The sequence below is a fragment of the Rosa chinensis genome, chromosome 1 (genome assembly GCF_002994745.2).
Source record: "Rosa chinensis cultivar Old Blush chromosome 1, RchiOBHm-V2, whole genome shotgun sequence".
Lineage (NCBI taxonomy): Eukaryota > Viridiplantae > Streptophyta > Magnoliopsida > Rosales > Rosaceae > Rosa > Rosa chinensis.
Window position 1 is genome coordinate 19,295,613 of NC_037088.1, and position 22,367 is coordinate 19,317,979.

Genomic DNA, 22,367 nt, shown 5'->3' on the forward strand with positions numbered 1-22,367 from the left:
GTAGCGAACACTTCACTCCACAGAGAGGAGAGGTGAAAACAGAATACCGAGTTCACTGATGGTGGTATTTTGTTGTTATGTGTAGAGGACTGAAATCGGAGAGGAGGAAGGGAGAATTTATCAAGGCCAAGAAAGGTATTGCTTCTTCTTGCTCTGGGTAATTGGTTTCTAATTCGTTTTTTTGTTTTTGAGTTTCTTGCTTGCATGCCTACATTTCGGTTGGTCTTGCCTGAATCCTTTGGTCGGAGGTGTGGGGCCTTTTTTTTCGTTTGATTCCTGATTTGGTTGTTCTCTGATGCCTTTTTTTCTTTTCTTTTTTGATATGCAGGATATTGTTTGTGAATCTTTGCAGAATGGAATAGCAGAGAAGAATTGGTGGGGGAGAGTTTGGGTTGGGTAAGCTGCCAGGGGTTTGATTGTATACAGTTGTAATTGATTTTAAATATTTCTTCGAATTTTCATTTTTTGTTAGTTGATTTCATTATTTGAGAATTGAGTTGTGATTTTCCTACTGGTAGGTATAACCAACCTCACCATTTCTCCTCTTATTTTTTCTACTTTCATTCATATTGCTTTTGAGCCAGTTGAGTCCTTAAGCTTTATTCATGGAAACTACTGGCAAGTCTGTTGCTTTGTTAAGGCCCAGAAAGAAATGTTCATGAAGAACAAATTCAGATTATTGAACCATATTGTTTGCATGATTACTTTAAATCAAGCATCAATCTATTCTTTCGACTCAGTTCAATACGATCCCTATATTTGTTGAGTTTTACATGATATTCATCTTTTAATGTTCTTTTAATATATTAGTTTGTGGGGTTATTTTATTGGCATGATCAGAACTTTATCTATACAGATTGATTTTCCAGGAGGGAGTAATATCTATAATCTCTAATTGGGTAATATTTAAGATGAGGATTTTTCCTGTCTGTTTTGGATGTACAGGTTTTCGTTGGGATCGACAATGGTTAGTAGTAAACTACAAAGGGAGGGCATATGCTCAAAGAGTTGAGCCAAAGCTTGCTTTGGTTGAGGTACAGCTGCCAAATGAGGCATTCCTAGAGAATTGGGAACCTACTAAAAGCTCTTATCTAGGTGAGAATATCAATCTTCTTTTCTTCTTATAAAAGCTCTCTCTTATAAATTTTTTTCTTTTAGACACCAAAGACCAAACTATGCATTCTGCAGCGGAAATTTATAACTAAGCTGGAGATGTTGTGATTTACTTATGCTTAATTCTGGTTTACTGATTATCACTTTGTCCGTCATGTTTATTTGGTTGTGGAATTTAATGCTCATGTTTAAATGGATTTGTGTACTTCCTTGCTTTTCACATCCTTTGTGTACTTAGAAGTAGTCATGTTCGTAGTCAATGCCACCAACACTTGGGGAGTTATTGTTTTAACTTGAGAACCACCTGCCATTCACTTTGCAGTATTAAAAGCACCTGGGATGAATGTGCTGAAGGTTTCCTTGAGTACACCGCAAGAAATAGCAGATGGGGTTTCAGTATGGGAGTGGTCTGGTGCTGCGCTAGATAATTAAGGTTAAGTTCCCTTTCAGAATTTAACACTACATATTTCTTGATCACACTACCGACCGTTGAAGTGTATTTAAATGAAGTTAAACAGCTCCACAGTTGAGGCTTCAATAATTTTCCTTAAGTCATCATCAATTTTTGAGTTTATAAAATTTAGATGATGTACCAAGAAATGGCATATCTATATATATATATAATTTTTTGTCCCATAGTCCCCCACTACTATATATATCGTGAAACGTCATATCGGTGTATTTTATTTTTTTTTATCCATTCGGTTTTTTTTAAGCATAACATAATATAGCGTATTTGTAGTTTTTCTAATATAGAATATTCTTTCTTTAAATATTCCTCCGCTCTTTTGTCCTTTTATCTTTTTCTAGTTGTTCATCTACAGATATATCTTTCAACACAATAGTTATATGACAGGTGGATCTTCTTATCGGATAACCCGGCCCTCGAGCTCGGGGTTTTAATTTTTTCACAGTCGTGCCCTCGTTGACTTCAGCTTTACTAATGATTAAACTTGTTTCATTCAAACCTTTATTGTGATTAGCGTTTGCTGCTACAGAATAAACCAATTTTAAAATGTCATAACATGCTCGATAAGGCATGAGTTCTAGTATCATAAGTGTTTCTTCATAGGAACGCCCACGAATTTGATCAATTACTCTTCTCGCTTTGTGAGCAGAAATACATAGATGTTGGCCTGAAGCGGCTACTTCTGTATATTGGTTCGGCTTTCTGTTCTTTTTCTCCATAATTATAAGGTTCACCTCTCATTAATAAACGATAAGCATTTATATTCACTTTTATTATTTTTATTATTTATTAATTAGAATTAATAAATTATTAACTTATTAACGCCGAGATCTATTATCACCTTTCGCATGCCCCCGGAAATTTAGAGTCGGTGAAAATTCTCCCAATTTATGTCCTACCATACGATCTGTTATATAAATAGGCAAATGCTCCCTTCCATCATGGATAGCAATAGTATGCCCGATCATTGTAGGTATAATGGTAGACGCTCGAGACCAAGTTATTATTATTTCCTCTTCTGCTTTTGTGTTAAGTTTATTTATTTTTCCTAATAAATGATTTGCTACAAAAGGATTTTTTTCAGTGAACGTGTCACAATTAATTACTACATGTTTTCATTCTTTTTTTTTTTTTAAGACGAAGAAACAAATTCTATTATCTCGCTTATTTACTACGGCGACGAAGAATCAAATTATCACTATATTTATTTCTTTTTCTACTTCTTCTTCCAAGTGCAGGATAACCCCAAGGGGTTGCGGGTTTTTTTCTACCAATTGGGGCCCTCCCTTCACCACCCCCATGGGGATGGTCTACAGGGTTCATAACTACTCCTGTTACTTCAGGATGCTTACCTAGCCAACATTTAGCTCCGGCTTTACCCAAACTTTTCTGGTTCACTCCAACATTCCCCACTTGTCCGACTGTTGCTGAGCAGTTTTTGGATATCAAACGGACCTCCCCAGAAGGTAATTTTAATGTGGCCTATTTCCCCTCTTTTGCAATCAGTTTCGCTACAGCACCTGCTGCTCTAGCTAATTGTCCACCCTTTCCAAGTGTGATTTCTATGTTATGTATGGCCATGCCTAAGGGCATATCGGTTGAAGTAGATTCTTCTTTTTGATCAATCAAAACCCCTTCCCAAACTGTACAAGCTTCTTCCAAAGCATACGGCTTTCTGGATGTAGATGATGATATCTATACAGATGGATCCTATATATATCGTATAAGATATATATATATATATATATATATATATATATAATGTATGTATGGTTTTTAAATTCTGGATTTTCTTTTTCCTGATCATCATGTGGAGGTCTGTTAATATTGTGCATCGACTTTTGTTTTGGCCTGTATTAACTTGCAAAAAGCCAGTTCACAACCAAACTGAACTGTTTCTCTCAATCTTATAAATATTTTTCTTTCTTTATTTATTTCTCTTGCTGTTGTCTTTATTTGGAATTTGGACTGATGAATCATGGAAGTCAGTGGTACTAGACTTGATGATGGGGTAAATAAAATGGGTTTGAAGCCTGAATCATGAACCATGGAACCCTGTATGGGTTTGCAAGCCATTATAGTGCTTCCAACACTAGAAGCACTTCAGATTTCTTTTATTATTAGTATCTGATATGAACTAATAACCACATAGGATTGCATGGAGCGAAACTCGATAACAAAGGGTTCTATCATGACTCATGAGTAATTTAGAAAACCGAATACAAGCAGTGGATAACCACTCATATATTAATTTGGTTTGCCCCTAAAAAGTATTTTCATACTTGAATTTACAAGATAACCACATCAACAGCCACTGGCTTCTATATTGAGTTTATAGTTTTATCGAGTTCACTGATGATGGTAGTGTGGGTTGCCCATATGCCGAGATTATATGGATGCATAAATTTGGAGAGTTATCTGTTGCAGTTATGGTTAGCTAATTCCTATCTGTCCATTGATTTGGTTCATGATTTTTGTCTAAGCAGAAGGTGCAAAGGCTGCTTTGAGTCTTGCTGGGACAATACTTGGATGAGGGTGTTGCCTTCTATCACAGCTATTGCACATGTTAGCCCAACGGTTTGACCTTTTGATTTTTGTTCTCAAGATTTTGATCTTAGGAAAATCAAATTGTCAAATTGTGTTTGTTTTTATGGGGTGTGAGAAAGTAAGAGTGAGTTTAGAATTGGAGGTGTATACACTAATCATTTAACCTTACTTGGAATTGTATTGAAAAACAAACTCAGTGAGCTATAGGTGGCTTGGAAAATTTGGTGAAAGAGACTCAAAGGGTACTGTACTGTATATGAATATTTCTAGAAATGTAGTCACATGCTTCTTCTTTTTTATCTTGCTTCCAGACATGCCTGCAATTTGCTTCGACAAGGAATGAAACAAATAATAATGAACTCAGAAACCCATGAAGCTAAAGCATTGGAGAAGGTGGAGGATAAGTAATGAGAACTCTGAAGCATTGGCTTTTATCATTGATGAGAGTTCACTCGCTTACACTATAGAGGTATTTGTCCAGAACCTCTTTTATCATTTGTTTGCTTGATCTTTAATAGCTATATTGATTTGAGTTGAATTATTTACTGATCTTTAATATTGTTATCAAGGCATAAGCGATGGAGGAGGTTTCTGAGAATCTGAAGAAACAATTGAACAAGTTAGTGCTAGATGATGAAATTAAACTTCTCCTGTAAAAGATATTGTAAACATAGACACAGCAAGGTGCTCTGATAGGGGTAAGTACTATACTTATTCCCCCATTGAGTTGTATCTCTGTTCGTACTAAGACTCATAAACGTTACAACATTTGTTGGCTTTCGATCTCATTACCAACATCATCTTTTGCAGGCTAAGTAGCACCGATACGGGTACGAGTATCCGGATACGATGCAGTACGATACGTGGATACGGCAAATTCAAAATATTTTAGGATACGGGTACGAGATGGATACGTTAATTAAATATATATATATATATATATTAATTTTTAAAATATAAATAAAACATGTATAATATAGAGAAAGAAATTAACCACGGTCTCTAATAGTAATCCTTCATAACTAGACTAATAGTATCGTATGCCATATATAGAGGTCAGTTTTCCTCATCATCAATTAATAGTTTAATACACACCAAGCTAGCCACCAAGAATACATATCTCATTGATTGTCCTCCATATAAAAAATAAATAAATAAATACATTTATAAGTCCATATATAGGTGGAGCATCTAACTAAACGTCATTAAATGGATAAGGTCAATTGATATTCAATTTAGGGATGAGATGATGGCCTCTGAGAAAGTAGATTTGGCCTTCCTCCCGTTCTATTTTGCAAGCTGCAATCATGGATTCCTCAAACTCAATTGATATTCAATACTGCAAGTCTGCAATCATGGATTCCTCAAGGTCTTTGACGACCAGGCTCTTTCTCTCCCTCTCCAAGAAGAGGAACAGAAGCTCCAACGAAGGAGGAGAAGAAGAGGAGAGGAGAAGAGACGAGAAGAGGAGAGAAGAGAAGCACGTACTGGAAGAGAAGAGAAGCGGCTGCTGCAGATAGTTTGGGTAGGTCTTTATCTTCTTCTTCTTCTTTTTTTTTAAGGAAAATGTCAGTTGTACCCCTGCGTATCCAATTTAATTACAAAAATTCGTATCCTATTTAGATACGACGTATCCAGACCGTATCTAAATCAGGATCCGCGTATCCACGCGTATCCGAGCGTATCCAAGCGTATCGTACCCGTATCCCGGATCAGTACGGGATACGAGGCCAAAATACCGTATCCGTGCTTCATAGTTTGCAGGAAATTGAAGCAAATGAGAAGCATAGATATCAACTCCAACTTGAGGAGGCCATTAGTAACAATGGCAACAAAACTTGCGCATTCTTAGCCAACACTGGCTATTGGCTATGATGCACGGAAACGCGAAAATGCTCGCGTTTCCCGTTTCGGAAGTGGAAACGGGTCGGAAACGGGTTGGAAACGCCCGGAAACGGCCGGAAACGCGTATCCTAATTTGGAAACGTCTGTATCCAATGTGGAAACGCCAGAATGTAAATAAATAGGAAACGTGGGGTAAAAATGACTTTTTACTTGGAAAAATTGAAAAAAAAAAAAAAAAAAAAAAAGGAATCTAGATCGCGACCTCTCTCTCGTCTCTTTCTGTTGTTCCGCTCGGAGGAGACCAACGCGACCTCTCTCTCGTCTATTTCAGTCGTTCCTCTTCTGCTCGGAGGAGACCCAGACGCCAGACCCAGTTCGGACTTCAGACTGACGTTCCTCTTCTGCTCGGAGAAGACCCAAACGCCAGACCCAGTTCGTACTTCAGATCGACGTTCCTCTTCTACTCGGAGGAGACCCAGACGCCCAGTCTTCAGACCGACGTTCCTCTTCTGCTCGGAGGAGACGCAGACCCAGTTCTGTCGGTCGGTCGTTCTTCTGCTCGGGTCGCTCATTCCTCTTCCTGCTTCGGGTTTCTTCTGCTTCGGGTCGTTCCTCTTCTCGATCGATCTATTTAAAAATTAAAAGCAATATTTCTTTATTGTTTTGGCTGAGAATGAGGATTAGAATACAGTATAATTTTTTTTCTAATTATATATATATATATATATATATTTAATTGCCGTTTCCTTCACGTTTCCGTTTCCTATTACATTTAAGATTTGCCGTTTCCACGTTTCCGATCGTATCGTATCCGGAAACTCGTACCCGTTTCCGTGCTTCTTAGGCTATTGGTGAGTCCATACTAAAGCAATGCTGAAAAAACTTATATTTGACCTGGTATATCTGAAGCGATTGTTTTCAATTGAATATAAAAGGTTGCAAGTCTCAAGCAAGATGATAGGTGAACATGTTATACATATATTTGGTTAGAAATGCAAGGAAAAATAATGGTTTTCCTATGAGTGGCATTGGTTTACCAAACCTACATTTTTAAAAGCACAATGTCTAGGATTCAAATATATGCTATGGATTTTCTTTTGGCCTAACAATTATGCTTTATTACTTATAGGGTTAATGGCTAATGCTGAACTTCAATTCAAAATGGCAATGAGGGATAAAGTCATTGACACGGAAGGCGGTGAGAAACATATGAGACTTGTTGATGATTAGTTACTCAATATAACCGAACAATCATGCACCTCTGCGAAGTTTAGAAAAACCAGAGTAATGTAGGTGAAAGTGCGGAGATTTTTTGTTAGATTAAGGAAACATATATGTTGAGAATATATACATCCCACATGGGAAAAATGGGACCTTGCCTATGGGTTTATAAGGGTTTGGGCCACTCCATCCATTGCCAATTGGTTTTGGATGTGAACCCCAGATTACTTTATCATGGTATCAGAGCGGCTGAGCGGGTTACCCACGTGTGCATGCCTAACGGCCACACGGGCTCCACGTCACCCAAAAGTTGTCCACGTGTATGGCTTGAAAATTCGCCACACGTGCGGGGGCATGTTGAGAATATATACATCCCACATGGGAAAAATGGGACCTTGATGGGTTTATAAGGGTTTGGGCCACTCCATCCATTGCCAATTAGTTTTGGATGTGAACCCCAGATTACTTTATCAATATATACTTGAGCTACAAAGGAGGTAACTCTCTCAGTTTATTTGCAAGGCATATGATTAATTAGGCATTGCTCTTTTGATTCACATCAACTTGAAAGTGAATGAATCTATATTGGTAATATAATTAGATAATGAATACCTTGTTGGATAAAGTTTTTCAGCTTAGGCAGAAAAGTCTGCAAGTGATCAACTTTATCTTTTATATGTTCTAACAGAACTGCATTTTCTCTCCCAGTATTTGGTTGTTGTTACTTTGAATTTCTCTTCCTTTTTGTACATTTAGTGTTCTATAGCTGGACCAGAACTTTCTGTTTTTGTCAAACTATGAGTCTATTACGTATAAAATTCATGAAAAAATAACCAAACCCGCAGCAACACGTGGATGCTTTTTCTAGTTTAATTTCAACGAAATGCAGAATCAATGGCAAATAATAATTTCTTATTGACCATTTTCCAGAAGAAGAATAAAAAAAGGAAAGACGAAATTTTCCACAAACAAAAATCCAGATGAACAACAAATTAAGACCAAGTCCACCATGGCCTTCCAATATTGACTGCCCGACTGTCTGACATATGGCTTACCTATGCACAAGATCACTTAACATCACAACTCGTATGTAATATATAACTGGCCTCTCTGAAGTTAAAAAAGAACAAATCTCTCTGTCTCTCCCCCTCCCTCCCTCCCTCCTTCCCTCGCTCCTTCTATGGGTATAACTGGAAGGTCCTTTACTCAGTCTGCATGGACTTTGATGTTAGTTATTCTTGCTTGTAGCTCTAAGTCGACAGATAGTCGTAAGAACTGTACCCCGTCTTCTTGCGGCAATATCCATAACATAAGCTACCCTTTCCGACTTAAAAATGATCCAAAGCACTGCGGCCACGTATCCTATGCTCTCAATTGTGAGAACAACATTACTGTCTTAGACTTTTCTTCTGAGAGATACCACGTAAAGGCAATCAACTATCATAACCAAACAATCCGAGTCGTGGATCCTGGCTTTCAGAAGAACAATTGCTCCTCCGTTCCTCTTTATTCCGTTCCTTTTTATTCCTCATATGATTCTTATTTGATACCGTATGCCCCTAATTTGTCGGAACCTCTTTCAATCTTTATATCCTTTCTCAGGTGTTCACATCCAGTGAATTCTTCTTTGTATGTGAACACTGCTGCATGCAATGATACTAGTACTAGCAGTACTGGTACTTCTTCTTCTTTGTCCCATCCCAAAAGGTATGGTTATATTTCCTATAATGATGATAGGTATCCTTATGACGCCATAATGTCAGGGGACGTGGAGGAGGGTTGCACCCTTGAGTGGACGAGTTTTGCACCTACCCGACTTTTTGTAACCATAACAGACGGTAATTTTACTAGAATTACCGAAGACCTATCTTTCACATACGTACAAAATGCACTGGTGGATGGCTTTGAGCTTGGATTTCGGAATGATTATATATATGATCCATGCGAGGGCTGGTATGAATATCATTCTGACAAATGTTTTCCTCGCACAGTTGCAGGTGCGTTCCGTCATTCTCAAGTACATTAAATTAATATGAATAAATGCTTCCCTAACACCATTAATTACTTGCGCGTAGCTGTCAATTACTCCATATATTTCTATTCTTATTTGCCCTTCTCTTATACTTTTGGCCGCCAAATAGTCTATCCAAAATATTAGTAAAAAAAAATTACGTCGAGAAGTTTTAAATACACATATTTAACTACTTAATACATACTTCCTACTTAATATACTATCCATTTAATTTCTCATTTGAATGTTTTACTAAATATAAAACTTGAAATATTAAAATATCCTTAAGTTCTTCAAAAAAAAAAAAAAATATATATATATATATATATCCTTAAGTTTTTTTTTTAAAAAAAAATTTTTAAATTTTTTTTATTATTAAAGAGGATCAAAGAATTTCATTCCTACCATCATAGTGACTCGAACCCAACTAACCCAAGACTTGGATTCTAGGTAGTGGGTTAAGTTCAAAAATCATGAAATATCCTATTATTTGACTATATTAATACTATAGATATAATATGATTAATATATATTAGTGTATATTATTTAATATGATTAGTATATATTATTATATTGACTTTTTGTAAATGACCATATTAATTAATTGTGTTAGTTATTAGGAAATATATAAAGATTCATTATTGTTCCCTTCAAATAGGTACTTTGCTCTAGCATTGCTAACCAGTAATCATTTTTTATTCAAATTTTAGCTAAAGTAGCTAAAATGTCATTTTGACTAGCTACTTTAAAAATACGTCTTCATCAGTTCTCTCTATTTTAACTAGATTTGAATTTAACTAGCTACTTTAGAAATATGTCTTCATCAGTTCTCTCTAATTTAACTAGATTTGAATTTATATTATTTATTGAATGAAAAAACTTAGTTTAAATATTTTTATAGATTTATAAATTACATAGAATGACTCAAAAGAAATGTTTTAAATTAACAAAAATAATAGAGAGCCTCATCTCGCTCTCTATATTTAGGAGTGAGATAGCTAAAAGTTTAAATGGAGAGCCACCTAGGAGTCTGATGCAACTGCTAAAATTGATAAAAAGCTAAACATGATTTCCAAATTTTGGCTCCTTAGCTATTTTGGAGAGCATATTTAGCTTTTTATTTATTTTAGCAGCTGCACCCGACTCCTAAGTGGCTCTCTATTATAACTTTTAGCTATCTCGCTCCTAAATATAGAGAGCGAGATGAGGCTCTCTATAATTTCTAACATTCCTTTTGAGTTATTTTATGTAATTTTTAAATACATTTAAACTATTTAACATTCCCTTAAAAAATAATATAAATTCAAAATTCACTATAATTGAGAGCACTGATGCAGAAGTATTTATAAAGTGGCTAGCCAAAATGATTTTGTAGCTACTTTGGCTAAAATTTGACTCAAAAATAGCTAGTATTGCTAAAGATGCTCTTAAGGAGCCAAGTAAAAAGTTTGCTAAAGACTCTTAGAAATGATTTTGTATTATCTCTCCTAAAAAAAAAAAATGATTTTGTATTATTTGAGTTCTCGTCCACCAAACACCCTATTGATCAAGTACAAAATATTGAGCTGAACAATCAACCAAAACTATATCAATAGTTTCTCGATAGTGGTGAAACTACAAGTTGTCATTAAAGAGGCCAAATAAATTAACAATTAAATTTTTCTTTACCTGTGATGTTTTATATTAGATAACAAATTGATAATAACTTTGGGTAGTCCTATTCTGTCACGCCCCTGATTTTACACACAAGAAAATCGATATATATAATCTCATAATTATACATGCGTGAACGTTCAGTCATCAATACAAAATACCTGGAATCTTTTTCCCTTTAAACGAAGTACATACTGATGCCCTGAACCCTCAAAGTTAATATACACTCGCTCCATAGAGTTATATATTACACAAACTTACGAATTAAATTGTCAACAACAAAATAAAACGTAAGGGCTGCTCAGAGTAACTATACAACGGAAGTCCTCATCAAAGTTAAAGTCACAAGGATAGCTTCCTACCGTAAAGCTGCAAAGGCGCCACCTCAGCTTCAGCCACGATTTCCCTGACCTGCAGGATTAACCCCTACACCATTCCATTGAATAGTGCACCGGGTTGCCACACAACAAACCCGGTAAGCTTATGAAGCTCGTATGAGTAACTCAAAACCACAAAGCAAAACACATTTCTTAAGTCACCTCAACCTAAACACGATAAGCATACATCTCACACCTACAACCACCTGCTTCACTCTTCCATCTCATGCTTACGTAGGTCAACTCGTGACTAAACTACATGCTCAGATTCTCAACTTAGCATCTCATTACACAAATTCCCCATCAAACAAAACCTCCTTAGATAATGTTTGAAAAATCCCTTGATGCACAATGGTGAGTCACAAGGATCACACTCATTTCCTTCCCACTGGAAACCTTGTCATCTACATGACATCAAGGTGAAAACAATGAATCACCTTCCTATCCTCACACAGAGCACAATCGTCACCACTATGGTTTTCAAGATAAATCAAACCATCAATCAATCAAATCAAGAAGAAATCAAGGCAATCACAATTCAAAACAAGCAAAACAAGTCATGGTAACCCCTGCATATAATTTAGTTCAGGAGGTTACATTAAGTCAAGCAATTCAAACCATAGTAATCCCACACTCTGACGTCTGTAGGTAGCCCCAACCATCACAGCAGTCCTCTCGGTCTTTGTTAACTTAATAACAATTCAACTCCGCTACCGAGCTGTCATCACACTGATCATCACATAGATTTCATCGATCATCACACAGATAGCCATCATCCTACTGATCATCACACAGATATCGCTGATCATCACATAGATAGTGATCATCCAACAAATCTTCACACAGATATCGCCAGTCATCCTACTGATCATCACGCAGATTGCAATTATCTAACTAATCATCACACAGATATCGCCAGTCATCACACAGATAGCGATCATCCAACTAATCATCACACAGATATCGCCGGTCATCACGAAGATAGCGATCATCACACAATTATTCCTACACAAGCTATACAGATATTTTTACACAAGCTTTACATGACAATCATCACAAAGATTCATCATACCAATGTCATCGATTCATCACAAAGATTCATCATACTAATGTCATCGATTCATCACACTGATTCATCATACTAATGTCATCGATTCATCACACAGATTCATCATACTAATGTCATTGGTTCATCACAAAGATTCATCATACTAATGTCATCGATTCATCACAAAGATTCATCATCATACTAATGTCATCGATTCATCACACAGATTCATCATACTAATGTCATCGATTCATCACACAGATTCATCATACTAATGTCATCGATTCATCACACAGATATTCCTACACAAGCCACGTAGATATTTCTAGACAAGCTTTATGTGACAATCATCACAAAGATTCACCACGAAGCCACTAATACATGAATATATATGTACATATATACACCCCATAATATATATATATACACACATAGTCATCCATCCACACAGAAAAGCCACTAATACCAACTATAGTCGTAGTTAACCTAATAACTCCAAGACAATAGGGAAATCATGCTCATAACAAATATCGACCATAATCATAACAAATATTGATCCTCCTCATAACAAATATCGATCCTGCTCATAACACATATCGATCCTACTCATAACACATATCGATCCTGCTCATAACAAATATTGATCCTGCTCATAACAAATATCGTGAGATTTACTCACTAAACGATAAAGGTAATTCGTTCATTAATGAACCTTGTGAGATTACTCACCTCGAATCTCCCACTGCGTCTTCAATACAGAGCAAGGCAGCCAAACCACCCAAAATAGCTGTCCAAAGAATACCTCGTCACGTACCTAAGGAATTACAGCTCTCATTCAGTCAACAAATCACAAGGAATAGCGTTCGAAACCCTAAATCGAACCAAAATTCCCAAGGTGACACCAAATGAGGCGAAACCACATCCAAGACCTCCCAAAGTCCCCGGAATTCATCCACGATCGATGTGACCAAACCACAAGTCGATCGGACGCTCGAATCCTCACGGATCGAATAAATCGATCGGTATGAAACTGCAAAAATCATAACAATTCCATACGAACTCCAAAATCTGCATATTATATATCGAAACGCTCGTATCAACGAGTAGAACATATATAATACCAAAAACAGTTCCTTAAGTGGCCGGAACACCGCCGGAACGCCGCCACAGGAGGTGGCGCACCGCCGCCGGCCAAAACTCAATATTTCACAAAACTCCCAACATCAAAGTTCTTCATCTAAGCATGCTTGTGAACTTTCATAACTAGCTCGTAGTCAGAAAACAAGCATAAAGGGTCGAAAACTACCTCACAAGCCGTGAACAGTAATCCAATCCGAGTTGAACAAAGTTTCATGTGAATCGATCCAAACAACCACCAAGGATCGATCAAGGAGGCTGCTGTGAGCTCCCCAAGCTCAACTTGAAGCCCTGCCGACGTCGGAACAAGGATTTCCGACCGGGTCTGAAAACACCAATCTGCACTGCCTTCTACCGCCGCCACCACCGAGAATCGACGCTAGAGAACACCACATGGACGACCAGACGGAGGAGGCGAACTGATCTGGAAAGTCTCGTTGCCGGAGATGGCCGGAGCTCGCCGGAAAAGCCGAGTCGGATCGACCGGGTCCGAGTCGGGTCAGCCGGATATCTTCGATTCTGAAGGTGCAGCCGAGAGAGAAGAGAGAGAGAAAGTGAGCTTCCGGAAATGGAAGTAATGAAAATAGTAAGTTTCCAACTTGGGAAACTTCTATTTATACCAAAATGGAAATTTCTTCCAATGGCTATAACTTTCTCATACGAACTCCGATTCTCGCGTTCCACATATCCACGAACTCGTATCGACGCACTCTACAACTTTCGTGAAGGAAGTTTTTGGAGAATCCTAACGTATAAAAAGTCAACCTTGAGCCCCCCCCTAAAGTCATACTTCCGAATAGAAATTCGTCCAAAACACTTCCGCTCCATTCACGAGCCACGAAACCGCCCAATAACCATAATTTAGATTCCGGAAAATCCTCGGAAAATAAATACGAATTTCCGGGGCATCACATATTCACACACCCATTTTCTCTATTCACACACCCATTCTATTTTTCTATTACTTTAATTCAATTTTTTTTCACAAATTACCCTAACTACCCTCCTTTGTAATTATGTGTCTTTTTCTTTTTTTATTTGGCAAGTCAATCATGAATCAAATATCATTATACAATAAATTAATTTTCCTCATTTGGAAAAAAAAATCAATTTTCTTTTACCTATAAAGAAAGGAAAAATAATATGTTCATTAAGTGGAATGATCTGTATTATTAGACAAGGAATATGCTTCCTAGGTAATTACGCTCATCCAACTGAATCTAAATTGCAAAGTTTGTCCTTGCATGATACATTCTTATTATTATTTATGGCTGAGTGTTCTTTCAATACAGTTATCTAAAATACATTATATTAAGAGTTTCATATTATTGATTATGCGTCTGTCTACATTTGTCTATCCCCTCAGGTAAGTCTTGTTCAAATAATTTATTTTGAACTATACTCCATTTTTTTTACCTACAAATTTCCCAAATTTGCAGACTACGTTTGAAAATGGCTTATTGCCAATCTATAAAAGACGAGAAACTCTAATATGCTGGGTGCAATATTGGAACCCAAGACAACAAAGGAGTAAAGCATGCATCTTACCCCTCCTACTTATTTGAGGACAAACCTTGCAATTCAGATTCAGTTGGATGAACGTAATTACTTGGGAAACATATTCCTTGTCTAATAATACATGTCATTCCACTTAATAAACATATATTTTTTTGAATAAAGGGCTGATGCGGCTGCCCTCAAGCCTTGATTAATGAAACTGTCGAATACAAGGGGGGACAATGAACCTAAGCCTCTGATTATAATAAGCACCTAGAAAACGTCATGAAATACTAACAGGAGTCTCTACCAAATAACTGTATTCAACTAGGCACCAACTAGCAAAGATCGCTCTACTGGCGACTCTATTGCTTTGAAATAGCGGTGACAGAACGGAAAGATAACTCGATATGTAACACGATTACAACATAGCATAATTACCATATGCACAGCTTTCCTACTATGTTGCCGCCGAAGGATAAATCCGACGACACTTAGCTTCACCGTGCCACTAGGCGGTAGCGACCATCTGACGAAGCAAGGAACTCGCTGCCTACCTAGAGCAGACAAGGCACTTAGAGTGCATACACAGGCACAACAGCACAAGGCCCGACTAGCCCTACATGACAAGTGTACGAAATTATTGTGCGCAAAAAGCACATCCAAACTAGAAAACATAAATAGATAAAAACTATAAATAAATAAACAGCCAGGGTACAACCCAAAAATTGAGCCCTAACCCAAGCACAAGCCCAGACGAAGGCCCACTAGCAATGTCCAAGCCCAAGAGACTAAAACAGCAAGGAGCCCAAATCCCTTCTCAGCCCAAATCAACACCTGCATCCACGCCGTCACCTAACCACTATATCCACCGCCCAGCCTCTGACTTCGGGCCCCCTCCACCGGTGGGTTCCCGCTGGCCTGTCGTGCCTCACCACTGTTGAAACGCCCAAACCTCCACCATGGAGCTACGCCATGATTCGAATCAAGTGCCATCGAGCCGCCTTCATCCAATCCATCAAGCCAACGCTCCAACCCAGCAAACCACCGATCCCAGCCTACCTTCCACAGACAGCCACGAGCCACTCCGTTCTGGTTTAGATCCATCTCCAGTTCAGTCCCCATCCCCAGCAACAACACAGATACAGCCATCTCCCTACACCGAGAGAAACAACTAGAAGCCCCCTCCGACCTCAGCCTCCATGCACTGGACATGCCTACAACCAGACTTCCCGTCAGGCTGCACACATCTTGCGCCGGCTCGGCCAGAGGCCGGCACCAACACCGCAGCGCAGCCGGACAAGAACGACCAAAAAACTCAAGCACGGGCTTTGGGGTTTCAACGCGTGAGGCGCGTTCTCAGTTGCACAGAGAAAACTATTTTTTTAATAATTTTATAAACATATTATTTTTCCTTCATTTATAGGTAAAGAAAATTGATTTTTTTTTAAATGAAGAAATTAAATTGATTTATTGTATAATGATGTTTGATTAATGATTTACTTGCCAAATAGAAAAAGTAAAAAAATAAAAAAAATAAAAAGAAAAAAGAAACATAATCACAAGGGAGGGTAGCTATGGTAATTTGTGAAAAATAATTGAATTAAAGTAATAGAAAAATAGAGGGAGTGTGTGAATAGAGAAAATGAGTGTGTGAATAGCACCACCCATAACTTTTAGATATAAAAAAAATTAACTAAAAAAATGGAATAAAGAAAATATTTTAAAAACATTTAATGCCATTGATTATGAAATTCTAAATTATATGGTTTTTTCACCCCATTTAATTATAATTTATTTAAAGAAAAATATTAGATGGTTTCTAACTTTATTCTTGTATTTTTTTTTTTTGAAAGAAGAGTTCATAAATTAATATTACCCTTAATCACGGTCAAAGAATAATACAAAAAGACTACTCCCAATTGACAATATAAGCTCCGAGTAGTTTATGCTAATAAAAACAACTTGCCTCATAGGCAACGTATTCTACCTAACTCTACTACGCCAAGCAAGCCATTGTGGTAGAGAGAGCCAGATACTTCTATAGAGGCTTCTAGAGAAGCTCCCACTAGCATAGACATTATTCTAACTGCAACAAAACAACTCAAGCAACTGTCGCCTCCTTACCCTTGAAGGCTTTAGGTGTACCTTTCTCAATTGGCAAAGTAAACTCTGGGAATCAATTTACCAATTTTTCAGTCTTCTTCGAAGCCTTGCTTTTCTTCATAGGTGAGATTTTCACCACCTTACAATCAGTTTTCACCTTGTTTTTGGCACCTCGAGGATGACCCCGCTTCTTAGTGCTCTCTTGAGAAGAATCCAACACAACTAATCCCATAGTAACATTATCCAAATTGGTTCTACCTATAGCTAGACTGAGTCTTGGTTTCTTTGGAGAGACCCCATCTTCCTCCATTCTTTTCCTTCTCAGACCAACTATTGGTGACTTCATGGCCACAACTAGTTCACTAGATGAGGGTTCGGTGATCTTACCTCAACTTGTGCACTATTCACTGCACCTTCTGACCATCACCCTTAGGTAACTTACTACTAGAAGTGCCCTCCCCTGCAGGTTTGGGATGAAGCGCCCTTCGAGCACAGGCCTTTGGAGTCGAGGCCGACATGAATCGGGCTAGCTCCCCATTCCCATCTCTACCAACCTGAGCTCTAAACAACAAGGAAGAGCCTGCAAGCGGGGTACCATCCACCCTAGCAATAACCCGATCCAGATTCCTTATCGTAGGGGAAGCAGATTCCTTCAAAAGTCTCATCCAGAGGCGGGCTGGAACACTGCAGTCCCACATGGGTGAGCTTCCCACATTCATGACACCGTCCAAACTTATTCTCAAAAAAGAATACCAGGTCAACATCAATCCCATCCTCCACAGTGAAACAACGACGGAAGATCACCAGTTGCATGAGATCAATTTCCACTTGAATCCGGATTCGACCTGTATCAAACTCCGTCGTATCTTTTTGCAAATACCTCCCTAGGGTGCAAGCCAGCCTACGAGGGCATTGATTAGAATAGAACACTGGAGGGAGACCTCTGATCTTCATCCAGAAGGCCAATGAATTCAGTAGTACAACCCCAATTTGCCCGACATCATCATATGGTGCCAGAAAAATCGGCGACAATCGAAACCCCAAGGACCTCCTCGAAGAATTCTATTTCAGTCCAATGGACCTGGCAAAGTAAAGAGGAACCTATCATCATGTTCTTGCACCGTATATCTCCCACTGAGTCTCCAAGGCCTTCTAAACACCCCCATGAAAGATCACTTATTGAAAGCCCTAACTGTCAAAAGCTTGCCAACCAAGTAAGTTTGCGACCTGCTCAAACTTTCTCCTTGTGGTGCTCTCAAATCCACCGGTCGCTGACCATTAGCCAATCCTAGAGAAGCCGCCAACACTGCCATCTCATCCACATCATCCATGATTGCAAAAATGAAACACAGAAAAACCTAGGGTTTTCTGCTCTTATGTCGTACTCGCTCTAGGCGGCTAGGGTTTTAGTAACTTTATTCTAGTATTAAATGGGAAGACTATGTATAGAAACTAATGTGTTTATCGAATTATTATACATAATTATAGAATAATATAATAAGAATAATTATATTATACATAATGCCATTGATGTGTGTTTTGATCATTTAACCTACCTATAAAATCTAATTTGAAAAAAAAAAGTATTTAAAAAAAAAAAAACATTACCCATCCTACCCTTACATATGTCAGTGAGAATCGAATCCATGACCTTTACAATGTTGTAATTATAACTTACCAACAGGTCACAGGTCACTGACAAAAAAAAAAAAAAAAGCATTTGATTTAGCAACTTTTTTTCCTTTTTCTTTTTGACAGTATAGTTTAGCATATTTATGCATGGAATATATGCTTAACCAGGCCATATTATATGGATTTAAAAGATTTTATCAAGAGGATGAAACTGAGACTAGTAAGTAGCAACCAGTTGTTCGTACGTACACACTCAATACCTAAATATCTTTGATCAATCAATACATATATAAATTCTCTTCCACAGGAGCAAAACAAATCTAGTATTCTAAATTAATTTATCTTCCTTATTTTAAAAAAAAAATAAAGGTTCATTCCATTAGATGATCAACCAAAAAAGCCAGAGTCTAAATACACTTAAAGACATAAAAAATGATAGGGTAACAACCAAACTTCTATCTAAGTACTACAAACTCATTACAAGTCAAGTTAGCCTGCATTTTAAAGCAAACCCATAAACAAAGAATAACTCCATGTCTTATAGAGAAAAATCATCGCCTAGTCCTCCATCCACCTATACGTAATTGTGGAACAAAACAAAATGCTATTTCCTAGCATACAAATATATGAGCCATTCCTTATCCATAAGCCGCTTTCTCTAGTCCAACTTGAGTTAATTACCAATTTCATAGAATTATTATCCGAATTACGATTGGCACTTTAGAGACCATAAAGGCCCAACATCGCCGAAGAAAGTCAAACACTAAGATCAGGCCAGCCTAAAGCACTTAGTATTGGATGAGGGTGTCAAGGCACCTTCCAACTTGACCAATCCTGAAAAGAATCAAACCTACTCAAATGGGCCCAGAGGAAGTTGAGCCCACATAGCCAAGGCCCAGACATAGAGGCCCAAATCCAGGTAAAGAGGTTGGCCATAGCAGACGCGCACCCCCACTGCCAACCTATCAAAATTGATGCCAAGCCCTCCGATGGCTGACCCTTCAAGTTGCACATGATGAAACCAAGCCTACCAACCCAAAATAAATTTATCTTCCTCTTTTTTTTAGTATGTTTTTAAATCTTATTAATTATTGAAGACATCTCAGTTCTCCTGCCAGCAACCGATTGTAAAAAATCTAACAGACAGATCGTTTGAATTGTGTCTATGAATATGCTGGACCAACCCGAAAGAGTCTCAAACCCTAGGTTTAGGTTTGAGTGGGTACAAATCCGGAACAAATCAAACCCAGTTAATTGAGTAAATGAAAACAGATCAAAGAGACAAAGAGTTAATGTCCCAATAGGACATTTTCTCTAATAGCAAGTCAAACATTGTGAAAATATAATTTGAGAGAATAATTTAGGGTTGTGTATTCTAATCTGTATACAAGCAGGACATACATATACAGATACAATCCGTGTACTACAAGGTAAGTAGTAGTCCTAATCAAACTCTAATTAACTTAGATTCAAGAATACAAGAATACCCTAAATATGTAAGGAAAGTAGCATGACTCAGGCCACAGAGAGTAGATCTTCTCCTGAGCTCATTTCTCTTTTAACCAAGAACGCTGTTGTCACACTCTAGACCCAAGATTGGTAGATTTCAAGTAGGGATGACAAAAATCCCCAGCGGGGCGGAGCTCCATTAGATACCAGCTCCTAATGGGGGGAGAATTTGGGGACAAATGGAGAATGGGGATGGGGATCCCCAATCCCCGCTATCTAAGATTGGGGATGGAGCGGGGATGGTATTGTGATCCTCATCCCCAAACCCGCCCCAATAATATATACATATATTTAACTTATATATATTTTAATTTATTTTTTATAATATAAGTCACAAATAAATACATTTAGTATTTTTCTTTAATGGCTACACTTTTATTTTAATGGTGTTTTGACTTTTGCACTCACTGAATTATAATTTATAAAATTAATCATGTATTAAATTTATTTGTTATAGATTTTGATTTTAAAAAAGGCAATATGAGAAAAAATTATTTTATTTATTAAATTCTTATTGGAGATTTAGGGCGGGTTTTGAGGCTTAGTCCCCAGTGGGGACGGGATGGGGAATCCCCAATATATTTTTATTGGGGATTGGGGCGGGGATGAGGATAGAGAATGACTCCGGGGATGGGGATGGTATTGTGATCTCCATCCCCAACCCGCCCCATTGCCATCCCTAATTTCAAGCACCTGAAGTTGAATTCAAGATGCATGTGAGCGTAGAAATGTAATATAAATCTAAAACAATACCAAATATATTTTTTTATATAACAACTCGTTCTAAGTTCTAACTGGCTTATGGTCTTCCTTAATACTTTCGTTCTCACTTATTCCTTTTGAAAATCGCATCACATTTGAACAAAATAAATCCATAGGGATTTTGAGCACCCAAGAACGACCACACTTGCTCTCGTCTACCATTTTTCTTCCTCTAGTCCTGGAATGGGAGTAAGCCCAAGGCCCAAACAAGCAAAAAATAGAGCTAGTTTTCCAAAGACTAATTAAGCATATCTATCCCTTGGGGATGGGTAAAGTGTTCTCACTTTTCTTATGTTTCTCCACCAAAACCAAAGCCCATTTTAAACTCCAAAGGTCGCCCCATTGCACTTGGTTTTTGTCATTCTTGGTAGCATAGGGGAAGAGATAGCATCCTCCAGTTCGATAAGTTGAGGAAGACGTTGAAGTTTAAGGAATGTAGTTTATTCCTTTGAAGGATTCCTTGTTGTAAAATACTACTGTTTGGTTGTCAGCAAATGACCTATAAAAGAACCTAAGAAGCAAGAATAGGGTCCTCCTACTGTTGCATCTAAAAATTAATATGAGCCTAAGGATAAGCCTCCTAGCTTGAGTGGATTTTAAACCTCATTTGAGAAGAAAAAAAAAGTTAATGATGCATGACATTAATAATTAGATTTACCTGTGATTTAATTACAAGTTAGTTACATAATCAATCAACTTTCCTAAAATTAAAAGAAAAATGTTTTATCATATAAATTATTTATAATATCTTTTAATGCCAAGGAGAAAGGAAGGAGCTCAAGAAAGTCAGTTGGAATGATGGATCTCTTCTGTGGTATGAGGATATCCTCCTTATATGAGAATGTATGACTCATTTACAAGTGACTAACTTATAGCTAGTGGCTACATATTACACTCATCCCATCCCTTCTATTTTATGGAAACTGCTTATAGATGTAGTTCCTTCCTCAGTAGACTTTATATTATTATAACCAGCCTTGTGCTTGTGTGATGAACGTGTTATTGGTAAATGAAGAAAAAACTTGGAAGTTTCTTTATCACCACACTCATTTGTTTTGCCCACACTTATGTTTTTATGTGCTTTTATTTTATTTTATCATCATAACCATACTTCGGGGTTTTATCACGATTTTCATTTTTTTAGGCAGAGTGGTATTAGGGGCATTCTATAATTTGATGAAGTCTATGACATTAAATCTCAAGGTTGGATTTATAGTATAGGTAGATACATTCATCTACCTAGCTGAATGGATGGCTAGCGGCTAACTAATAGCTAGTGGCGTTTTATTATGCTTATCTCATTCGTTCTAACTTACTGAAAGCTCCTTTATAGATGTAGCTACTTGCTGTTTATTGTGCTTATTTTATTCGTTTTATTTTATGGGAAACTCCTTATAGATGCAGCTCCTTCCTCACTAAACTGTGATGAAAGTAAAAATA

At 37.5% G+C, this 22,367-nt stretch overlaps 1 protein-coding gene and 1 long non-coding RNA gene across 15 annotated transcripts in view; both read left to right on the forward strand.

Annotated features, from left to right (window-relative positions):
* Positions 1 to 4: 4 nt before the first annotated feature.
* Positions 5 to 7,432, forward strand: LOC112177616. Of its 9 annotated transcripts, none has more exons than XR_005804330.1 (9): positions 5 to 135; positions 329 to 396; positions 946 to 1,095; positions 1,436 to 1,546; positions 2,821 to 3,048; positions 4,069 to 4,147; positions 4,441 to 4,598; positions 4,699 to 4,827; positions 4,940 to 5,762. It is a non-coding gene; the product is annotated as an uncharacterized LOC112177616 (long non-coding RNA). The 9 variants fall into 9 exon arrangements; XR_005804335.1 differs by having other exon boundaries at positions 1,468 to 1,546; XR_002927345.2 differs by lacking the exon at positions 2,821 to 3,048.
* Positions 7,433 to 8,321: 889 nt separating this feature from the next.
* The window catches only part of LOC112182657 (rust resistance kinase Lr10), a 46,851-nt gene continuing 32,805 nt past the window's right edge, over positions 8,322 to 22,367 (forward strand). For 2 of the 6 annotated variants that reach the window (XM_040514295.1, XM_024321171.2), the window contains exon 1: positions 8,322 to 9,192. In XM_040514295.1, the coding sequence (XP_040370229.1) occupies positions 8,376 to 9,192 (817 nt within the window). In that variant the 5' untranslated portion in view covers positions 8,322 to 8,375. Of the gene's footprint in view, positions 9,193 to 14,860; positions 15,023 to 22,367 lie in introns of all 6 variants that reach the window. The other 4 variants (XM_040514297.1, XM_040514298.1, XM_040514301.1 and 1 more) reach the window with 4 other exon arrangements.